The sequence below is a fragment of the Fusarium phalaenopsidis genome (assembly GCF_050370095.1).
Source record: "Fusarium phalaenopsidis strain FUZ10S chromosome Unknown contig_32304, whole genome shotgun sequence".
In the NCBI taxonomy this organism is placed as follows: domain Eukaryota; kingdom Fungi; phylum Ascomycota; class Sordariomycetes; order Hypocreales; family Nectriaceae; genus Fusarium; species Fusarium phalaenopsidis.
The window spans coordinates 4923231-4933313 of record NW_028145404.1 but is presented as its reverse complement, the minus strand read 5'-3'; the positions used below and the strand labels follow the sequence as shown (position 1 = coordinate 4933313).

At 53.5% G+C, this 10083-nt stretch overlaps 3 protein-coding genes and 1 non-coding gene across 4 annotated transcripts; 3 read left to right on the top strand and 1 right to left on the bottom strand.

Moving 5' to 3' along the window:
- Window positions 1–262: 262 nt before the first annotated feature.
- LRP88_10784 lies at window positions 263–334 on the top strand. Its single transcript has one exon. It is a non-coding gene; the product is annotated as a tRNA-Asp (tRNA).
- Window positions 335–810: 476 nt separating this feature from the next.
- LRP88_10783 (uncharacterized protein) lies at window positions 811–2022 on the bottom strand (the record flags this gene model as incomplete). Its single annotated transcript, XM_083247233.1, has 1 exon — window positions 811–2022. One exon carries the CDS (start codon window positions 2020–2022, stop codon window positions 811–813), a length of 1212 nt encoding a protein of 403 aa, XP_083098346.1.
- A 370-nt stretch (window positions 2023–2392) lies between these two features.
- On the top strand, window positions 2393–3998 carry LRP88_10782 (WD40-repeat-containing domain protein; the record flags this gene model as incomplete). Its single annotated transcript, XM_083247232.1, has 2 exons — window positions 2393–2918; window positions 2974–3998. The coding sequence occupies 2 exons, from the start codon at window positions 2393–2395 to the stop codon at window positions 3996–3998; spliced, it is 1551 nt and encodes a 516-aa protein (XP_083098345.1).
- A 1344-nt stretch (window positions 3999–5342) lies between these two features.
- LRP88_10781 (uncharacterized protein) lies at window positions 5343–9840 on the top strand (the record flags this gene model as incomplete). Its single annotated transcript, XM_083247231.1, has 5 exons — window positions 5343–6086; window positions 6169–6243; window positions 6294–6731; window positions 6779–9529; window positions 9580–9840. The coding sequence occupies 5 exons, from the start codon at window positions 5343–5345 to the stop codon at window positions 9838–9840; spliced, it is 4269 nt and encodes a 1422-aa protein (XP_083098344.1).
- Between the last annotated feature and the right edge of the window lie 243 nt (window positions 9841–10083).

The following is a 10083-nucleotide window of genomic DNA, read 5'->3' as shown; positions in this document are numbered from 1 at the left end:
ACCCGAATTTTGGGGTCGGCCTGCAAATGTGTACCTGTGAAGGGTAGCAAAATAATTAGCAGCTCCTTTAAGCGGAATATCCAAGTAGTTTATATCTTGGTCAGCCAAACAGAAGTGTGACGGGAGAAGTTTGTACAGACACAGGGCAGTGGAGGGCAGTTTGTCTGTCAAAAAGATCGCGGACCCACACCGAGGCTATATAGACCTCAAATCATGACTCCCAAACACAGCCCCCACTACAACAGGCGCTCAACGCCTGTCATCTTCCGTAGTATAGTGGTCAGTATGCAAGCTTGTCACGCTTGAGACCCGGGTTCAATTCCCGGCGGGAGAGATCCAGCCACCTGTGTTACACAGGGTTTCTTTTTTGCTCCTTTTTGCTGATTTTTGCGATACCTTTTTGCCTTGACGTGGGCTTGGATGACAATCCATCGGATCAATAGTTGGCAGCCGATGATGATACTGCTCGCTATTTTCTTATGGAACTTACATGACTAGATGAGAACCCCCTAATCCCTACCCAATGAGTCTATGAAAAAATCAAAGTGGTGTCTTCCGTGATACTTGCCCCCTTTTCATATGGTGGCTGGCGTAAGTAGACCCTCACACTGGAATGAAGAAGGTTGGCATCAGTCATGACAGCGTCAGGTACCAACAACGGTGGTCTATCAATCTATCATGGAGTCTATATTCAGCTGCCAGCATCTTTCAACAATTGACGACATATACCAACGCCAATTGGAGCCATCTTACACTAATGATACAGTCTCATCATCATACATACTCATACACACATATACAATCCATCCATCACTCCATCTCCGGCTGTCGCGGCCGAGACTTGGCAATGACACGCTCCCAACGTTCTAGCCGGGTAGTAAGAGAAGCGTCGTAAGGAGGCGACTCCATCATGGCCATGACAAAAGGACCCTGAGCGCCCCAGGTGCAGCTGTGCAGATGGCTGGAAATCTCCTCAACCAACTTCTCCACCTCCTCGTTGGGATGAAGGCCAACTGACTGCAGCTCATCCAGAGCGTCCAAGGCAGCCGTGGCGTCGCCGTACCGCCTCCAGTGAATGTCTGCGAGCTTGGCAAACAGCGGGGTTGAAACGCCGAGAACGTAGGACGAAAGGCCGAGATCCTTGACTCGCGGGATGATGTTCAAGGCTAAGATGGACGGCTTCAGGAATGCCGTGTCCAAGAGCTTCATACCGGTGCTGAGGTAGTGAGGGTAGAGGGGTCCATGGATGTCCATGACACGCCTCCCATCTTTTAGCATCGAAGGCTGTTCAGCCTTTGTGGCCGTTTCCTCGACAGTCGTCTCCTCGGTCGTTTCTTTGGCAGCCGTCTTCTGCTTCTTTTTCCCCTTTTTCCCTTCAGACGACCCAATCATCAACTTTCCAGGTAGGGAAAAGACCTCATCCTCCATGACCTCCCACAGCTCAACATCCGTCTGGCAAGCCTTCATCAAAGTCTCAACCCTCAGCTTCTCTGTCTCCCTGATACTTTCGTATTGCGCCCACGCGGCCATCTGCTTAGCTTCGGCCCTGTCGAGTTCGGCCAAGTCCCGGAGCCTGGGGCGCGCAGGCGCAAGCTTGAATTTGCCTAGGGCGGCTTGTGCCGCGTTCTGCAGCGACGCTGGGAATTGCTTCAAGAAGTTGGGGTCAGACTGAGCGCTGCGGGCCTGATCGACCAGTGAGCCTTCAGAAAATTCTTCTCCAGAAGTCTCCTTGGCTGGCCTTTGTGATGTGAGCTCTGCCTGTCCCTCGGCAGATTCAGGTCGCTTCTTGGCCTTTGGCAACCGTCCTTGGGCAATTTCGTCAAAGATGCTCTTGAAGATTTCAGACTCGGTTGGCGTCAGGGTTCCTTCTTGTTCAGGGGTGGTGTGACTGTTTGCTTCCTCTTGGTCATCCCACTCAAAGGGAATCGAGTTGTCGGGTCTTTTGCTGCGCTTGTTCTTGGTGATAATGCCAGCTTTTTGGGAGACGAGAAGTGACACCGGACGCCTGCAAGCAAACTGCAGTGTCCGGGTTTGGTATAAAAATGGAAGTAAATTCCGTGACATTTTTGGCGTCTTTCAAAGTCACTCCCAGTTGCTGGATCTTCAATTGAGTTGTCTAAAAATTCATGAAAATGATCCTTGATGCGTCACCGGCTAAAGCGCGGAATTGAAACGCGCTCTACAAACGCGTGACTTCGCGCCAAAAAATCAATTAACAAGTCGCGCTTTGGCTGGTGCCTCGCACGTCACCACCGTGAATATTCGCCCACTCCAATTTCCACTGTCGCAAACATTTGCTCCTTGCACAACATTTGTCTGAATCAAACTGTATATCCTTATCCCCCCGTCGACCGTCGATTTCCGCAAGTTTCGCTTTGCTCCAAGAAACAGCATGCCTGCCCAGAAAGATGGCGCGCCGATGAGCAAGTTCGAGCTCCGCCGACAGCAGAACAAGGAGGCGAACGAGAAACTGCTCAATGCCGTATCCGCCGTGGCGAAGAAGGTTGCGCCGCCAAAGCCGCCGCCAAAGAAAGCGACGCCTTCCAGAACAAGAACACGCAGCACCCCTGTTAAGACAGAGCCTACCCGAGCCACTCGAAAGTCTACGCGTCTCGCCGGTCTTGGGGCAGACAACGACACTCTCAAGAGAAAATTCGAGTTCGAGGCCGAAGTTGCGGCCGAGCAGGCAAAGGCCAAGAAGCTGAGGGTTAATGGCGATCTTAGCCTTGGAGATATTGCAGTCGAGGGAAAGAAGTGGGAAGCTGGCGCGGGTGGTCTCAAGGGGATCGTTCGCGGCGCGCAACCCGGAGTGCGGACTTTCACAGAGGATGATGTCAAAGAGACCACGGATAAGGGCCTCAAGGAGTTGCGACTTCGAATGAGTGACCTCAAGCTGTACGAACATTGGGCGCCTAACGGTAAGTCGCACTGCACCAAGTTTGTCCGATTGTGCCACTAACTTGTGCGGTCCAGATATCAAGATCACCCCCCAACGCGCATACGCCCTTGGATTCCATCCTACAGAGTCGAAGCCCATCATATTTGCTGGCGACAAAGAAGGTGCCATGGGAGTGTTTGATGCCTCCCAAACTTCACCCGAAGTCGACGACGACGATGAAGATGTCGACATTCCCGACCCCGTGATTTCTGCGTTTAAGACACACAGTCGCACAATAACTTCATTTGTGTTTTCGCAGCACGAGCCAAACTCTGTATACTCATCGTCATACGACTCCTCAATCAGAAAACTCGACCTTGAGAAGGAGCAATCAGTTCAAGTTTGGGCTCCCGAGGATGCCAACGAAGAACTCCCCATATCAGCCCTCGACATGGCAGACTCTGAACCCAACCTGCTCTTCTTTTCGACCCTTGACGGAGGTGTCGGTCGCTACGATATCAGGACATCTGACGGCGCAGAAATCTGGAACTTGTCGGAGCAAAAGATTGGTGGCTTCTCGCTCCACCCTTTGCAGTCTCACCTTCTGGCGACGGCTTCTCTGGACAGAACTCTCAAAATTTGGGACCTGCGAAAGATTACTGGAAAGGGGGATCTCAGGCACCCTGCGCTTCTGGGCGAGCATGAGTCACGCCTCTCGGTGTCGCATGCATCGTGGAGTGCTGGCGGACAGATCGCAACGTCGTCCTACGACGACACCATCAAGATCTACAACTTTGCCGACGCCGGGTCCTGGAAACCTGGACACGACATCAAATCAGAGGCCATGGAACCCGCGCATAAGGTGCCACACAACAACCAGACTGGCCGATGGGTCACCATCTTGAAGCCGCAATGGCAGAAGAGACCCCACGATGGTATTCAGAAGTTTGTCATTGGCAACATGAACCGTTTTGTCGACGTCTTTGCCTCGGACGGCAGCCAACTCGCCCAGCTTGGCGGCGACGGCATTTCCGCTGTACCTGCAGTCGCACACTTCCATCCAACACTGGACTGGGTCGCCGGTGCAACAGCAAGCGGCAAGCTCTGTTTCTGGCGGTAACTGTAACAAACTTTGGGTTGGAGGATCCTGTACGAGATTTACTGATTGCTATAATTATCTGTCATTTGAGCGGGAGTTTTTGGTTTGCAGGGTTGACGGGACGTTCGGCCTCGCTCAGTGATCGCTTGTCGGACATGGTTTGGGGATGGTGGAGCTGAATACGCGTTTGTAAGAACGACATACGAGACACGGTTTTGGGAGTGCTTGTGTAGGGCAAGCAAATGGATCCTGGCTGGAGACACGTCAATACAAACGTAGATTACCGTGGCTGAGTTGATCATGTTTCCCACGTGCATGGCGCCTTTGCCTACATGCCATCACCAAAATAAGCACAAGCAAGGTTTCGCATAGCACTTTCAAACCTTTGCATGCGGACGAAAAGTGACGGACATTGCAATCCAGTAGGGACAGGTGATCAGTTCTTCTCCAATACCAACAGGTTCCATGGTCAGCATGTCCCCAGATCCTGGCCAATTCCCTCATCATCCGTTCTTTGACACTTGACCATCGAGGGCCTTGCATGTGATCTGTTCATGTTCACGGTGTTGAGTCGAGTACCCCACTGGCGTCATTTGGTTATCGATAGCGAAACGGCCAATCAGAGTCTGCTTGCGTCGCGCACGCTCCACGGTACTGGTCGAGAATCATCGCTCTGCAGGGGCCTTACAGGGCACCTCGGTCACTGAGGCCGCCAAGACCCATCCCCCCATCCACTAGAAATCCCCCCCGCTGGAACTTCAGGCGGATGGACCCGCTCCAGCGATACCGAGTGCGAGCCCCAGAGCTCAGAGCTGCCTAACAGTCTGACACGTCCGAGGCCTGGGTGAGGTCACTCCCGTGCAGCCCAGGGTCAGGTCCCTTCCAGATCGGGGAATGCCATGTCTCATCCAACCCGTTCACAATCGCCCATGCGACTTTGTTTGGCGCCATCACCAACCTCGATCTTTTTTTCCTCTCCTCTTCACGTTTCGTCTCCCACGTCTCGATCTCGTCCGTGTATCCCGACCTCGCCCTCTGCTTTGCGCCACCTCCCCCCGTCCTCCAAGGCTACAGTCCATCAGGATTGACGCCAGCGGATGGGCACCAACGTCGAGTCCTTTTGTTATCTAGGCCAAAGTAACTGTGCATGCGGCGCAAACCGGGTCTAACGCTGCGACTCACGACCACGACGATAACCTTTGAACTTCCCCAACAGTTCGTCCCTGCATCGCCCCATCGTGTGTATTCGCTCCGACGAGTCGATCCGAATAATCCTCCGACATTTTCACCCTCCTCGCACCCTGAGAGCTGCGGTCGCGCTGCCTCAACCTCTCGCCCCGCTCTTCCCGAACCTTGACAACCACCATGGCCCCTCAGTCTGATGCAGCTCCTGTCCGCGCCAGCGTTGGTGACGACAATGTCAAGAAGCGCGTGAGCAGGAAGTTGCACAAGAGACGGAGAGAGGACCTTTCAGCAACCATATTCCCCGAACCTCTACAAGAAAGCGACAACTCGGGCGACGAGGATGTCGTCCCGACTCAGGGACCGCCCATGTTCATGAACATGAACCAGAGCATCTTTGGCTTGATTGCTGCTGCGGGTTCGCGCGTCGACTTTAACGATCGGTTCGATGGTATCAGCAGTGATGATGAGGAGAGTCCGGAACCCAAGGACCGTGAAGGACGGTCAGAAGACATGTCCAAGACCTCTGTGTTAAAGTCATCAGGCAAGGAGAAAGGCCACCGTAGGAGGAAACTTTCGGAGCACAAGCTATTACGCTCTCTTCCTGCATTGCCCAGATTCCACACAAAGTCTAAGCGCCACTCAAGTCGTCTTTCTGCTCCCGCTGAAGTAGCCGACGAATCCAGCGATGCCAGCCAGAGTGGTTTATCAACTCCTCCCACCTTTGCCATCACCCGCCACGATAGCCACGGTCGACAAGCGCCTGTAATGACACGGATGCTAGAGGCCAAGGCAGAGATGTCGAGCCGCCCTAGTTTTGACCTGGACCGGCTCTCTTCGGACGTGAGTCGGTCCAGCGATGGCCAGGAACCGCAGCCTCTGGCAAAGAAGTTGATGGAGATCTTCGAGTTCAGCGAGCCGGAGCAGGTTATTGAGGGCATGTTGTCTCCGTCCATGGGTTTCCGAGTGTCGCTAACTTGCTATAGAATATCCTTGCTGGTTGCTACAGAGTGTCCTTCTCCAAGGATACATGTACATCACTTCGAAGCACATTTGCTTCTATGCCTATCTCCCCAAGAAAGCGGTAGGTTGGCTCTCTTCGGCGTCATGGAATATCGCACTAATAGTCCACAGCACGAGGCAGCCAAGTCGGGGTATCTCTCAAAGAGCGGCAAGCGAAATCCCAAGTACAACCGATACTGGTTCCGACTCAAGGGCGACGTCCTAACATACTATTCGAATTCGACGGATCTCTACTTTCCCCACGGCCAGATCGACCTTCGCTACGGCATCTCGGCAACCATCGTGGACAAGGACAAGGAAGGGCTTCACTTTCAGGTTGAGACTCACCATCGCACATACCACTTCAGAGCCGACAGCGCGCCCAGTGCAAAGGAATGGGTCAAGAGTCTCCAGCGTGTCATTTTCCGAAGCCACAATGACGGAGACAGTGTCAAGATTTCGCTGCCGATCGAGAACGTGATCGATATCGAGGACACCCAGATGATCGAGTTTGCAGATACTTGCAAGATCCGTATTATCGATAACGACGAGACTTATGCGATCGACGAGGTACGTAGTGTTCGAGGTCTTCTTGCATTAGTCGCTAACTGTCGCAGTACTTTTTCTCCTTCTTCAGCTTTGGCAAGGAAGCCATCAATGTGCTTAGAATCCTCATTGAGGATGCCTCGCCAGCAAATCGCTCAGCGGACAAGATCGTGTCCAGCCGCGACGAGCGGGAAGCCTCGCAGCCTCCCTCAGCCAGAACGTCCATGGCGGCGAACAGAAACAGTTTACATGTGGGCAAACTGCGGACTACCAAGCTGCCAGACACGGTCAAGGCGACCTTGTCACCGATGTCACCCAGTTCTCCGAGCCAACTGAGTCCCCGCGCAAGTATGGATGCGCCACGATCCAGCTTTGATGCGCTCAAGAATTTTGGACGGAAGAGTATTGACGTCAGCCGCCCTCCCATCCGAGACATCAGCCCTCGAACGAGTTTTAACGGAACGCGACGATCGATGAGCCGCAGACGCCGAGAGGGTACCACGACTCCGAAGCAAGCTCTGGACTCTGGGGACTCGTTCCTTCAGTCGTCAGTAGAGGATCCGAGCATCTCTACTCTGGCCCCGTCTTCTCTTGAAGACCCGTCTGCCAGCCAGATCCTGAGAGGAAGTGAAGTCTTTCACAACCCAACTATGCGACGGTCGGCTTCGGCCAGCAGAAAGGTGTCTCCTGACAAGAACGTGCCCCGTAATTCGAGCTCCAACGCGCCCCGCATCCGTCCCATTGTTCATGCTGCGACGACTGGCTCTATGCAGGAAATGCAAGGAGAGGGTGAGAGCTCTCAGCGCCCGCTCACTCCAACACTGCAGAGCATCACCAAGATGGGAGCATACCCATTGCAGAGAGCAAATGCGTTTGCCGAGTATCTCAGCAGGACGAGCCAGCGGATGGGCTCATTGTTTGCGACCGAGTCAATGGGCTACGTCGAAAAGGTCCACGGCATGTGGAAGGGAGGCCACCGCCACTACGATGAACCTTCTGGGCTTAGACCCGACGACGATGAGGAAGAGGAGGATGGCAAAATCCAGAACTTAATGGATCGATTCCGGGCACATTTTGCCCTGCCAGAGTCGGAGAAGCTTCTTGCGACATACTTTGGCTACATCGTCCGAGTCTTGCCACTTTACGGAAAGTTCTACATCAGCGACCGCTCATTTTGCTTCCGAAGTCTGGTTCCGGGGACCAGGACCAAGCTCATCTTGCCCTTGAAGGACATCGAGAATGTCCACAAGGAGAAGGGTTTCCGATTCGGCTTCTACGGTCTTGTGGTTGTCATTCGCGGTCACGAAGAACTCTTCTTTGAGTTTCGGCCACCGGAGATTCGAGACGACTGCGCCGTTACCATGCACCAGATTCTCGAGACCAGCCGATATCTCGAAAAGTCGGGAATCCTTGAGCAGGAGGAACAGGAAGATGAGGACGCCGCGATTGCCGAACGCGATGCCTTGAAGGAGGCGCGACAAGACGAGTTTGCAGACCACGAGCTGGAGCTTCCTCATGAAACTTCTGGGGTCTCCAATGCTCCGACCATCCTCTTTGACGATCCCAACGCATCCGCCCTTGCCTTCAAACCCCAGAAGTCGATGAAGGTCACATGCCTCACGATCGGTTCCAGAGGCGATGTCCAGCCCTACATCGCGCTGTGCAAGGGCCTCCTTGCCGAGGGTCACAAGCCTCGAATTGCCACGCACGCCGAGTTCCAAGGTTGGATCGAGTCCCATGGCATCGAGTTCGCCCGAGTCGAGGGTGATCCTGCTGAGCTGATGCGCCTGTGTATCGAGAACGGAACCTTTACATGGTCATTCCTTCGCGAGGCAAATTCGACCTTCCGAGGATGGCTTGACGACCTTCTCGACTCGGCATTCAAGGCGTGCGAGGGATCGGAGCTGCTTATCGAATCCCCATCAGCGATGGCGGGCATCCATATCGCAGAGAAGCTCGGTATTCCGTACTTTAGAGCTTTCACGATGCCTTGGACTAGGACACGAGCATATCCTCATGCCTTTATCATGCCCGAACACAAGATGGGAGGAGCCTACAATTACATGACGTACATCATGTTTGACAACATCTTCTGGAAGGCCACCGCGTACCAGGTGAACCGATGGAGAAACAACACGCTGGGGCTTCCGAACACGAGCCTCGAAAAGATGCAGCCGAACAAGGTTCCTTTCTTGTACAACTTCAGCCCAAGCGTGGTCGCTCCACCTCTGGACTTTTCAGACTGGATCAGAGTGACGGGCTACTGGTTCTTGGACGAGGGTGGCGAGTGGGAGCCGCCGCAAGAACTGCAGGACTTTATTACCAAGGCCAGGGCAGATGGAAAGAAGCTGGTCTATGTCGGGTTCGGATCTATTATTGTCAACGATCCTGCCAAGATGACGCAAGAGGTTATCGATGCCGTACACAAGGCCGACGTTCGATGCATTCTTTCCAAGGGTTGGTCCGACCGCATCTCTTCCAAGGAAGACCCAAACAAACCGCGAGCTCCAGAGCCAGAGATGCCTCCCGAGATTCATGTCATCAAGTCGGCGCCTCACGACTGGCTGTTCCGGCAAATTGATGCTGCCGCACACCATGGTGGTTCAGGAACAACAGGCGCCAGCTTGCGGGCGGGTATCCCGACAATCATTCGGCCATTCTTTGGCGATCAGTTCTTCTTTGCCAGCAGGGTTGAGGATCTGGGTGTTGGAGTTTGGGTCAAGAAATGGGGAACCAACAGCTTCGGTCGAGCACTTTGGGAGGTGACTCGAAACGAACGCATGATCGTCAAGGCGCGTGTCCTTGGCGAGCAGATTCGAAGCGTAAGTGTACTTATTCTTTTATTGATGACTCATTGCTAACAATATTGTAGGAGGCCGGCGTTGAGAACGCTATTCAGTGCATCTACCGCGACCTCGAGTACGCCAAGAGTCTGATCAAGCGCAAGGCGGGCAAGAATGAGCAGCCGGATTCCGGCGAAGATGACGATACAGAAGAGAGCTGGACATTTGTCGGAAGAGACGAACCGGATCCCGACGTCGTTACCAAGAAGTTGAGCGAGGGCTTGGCCGGTTTGGGTACCGGCAGTGAGCGATCACTTGGAAGCCAGGTGCAGAGCTCAGTTGCGACATGATGATGTTTTGCTATTTATCTGCTGCATTTGCGAAGCATATTTACTTTTGGGTTGTGGCCAAGGGCCAAAGAGCGATGGCTTAATTATGAGCTCAGAATTCTTGGATTGCTGTAATGAAGGAGTCTGGTCTGGATGTTTTCTGTTGTTTACTTGCACGGGGATAGACACTGCTACTCTAGAGTGATAGAGACTGCATGCCCGGAGCTATTGATTCTTTTTACTAGTCTGTTGAGGATAGTGCAG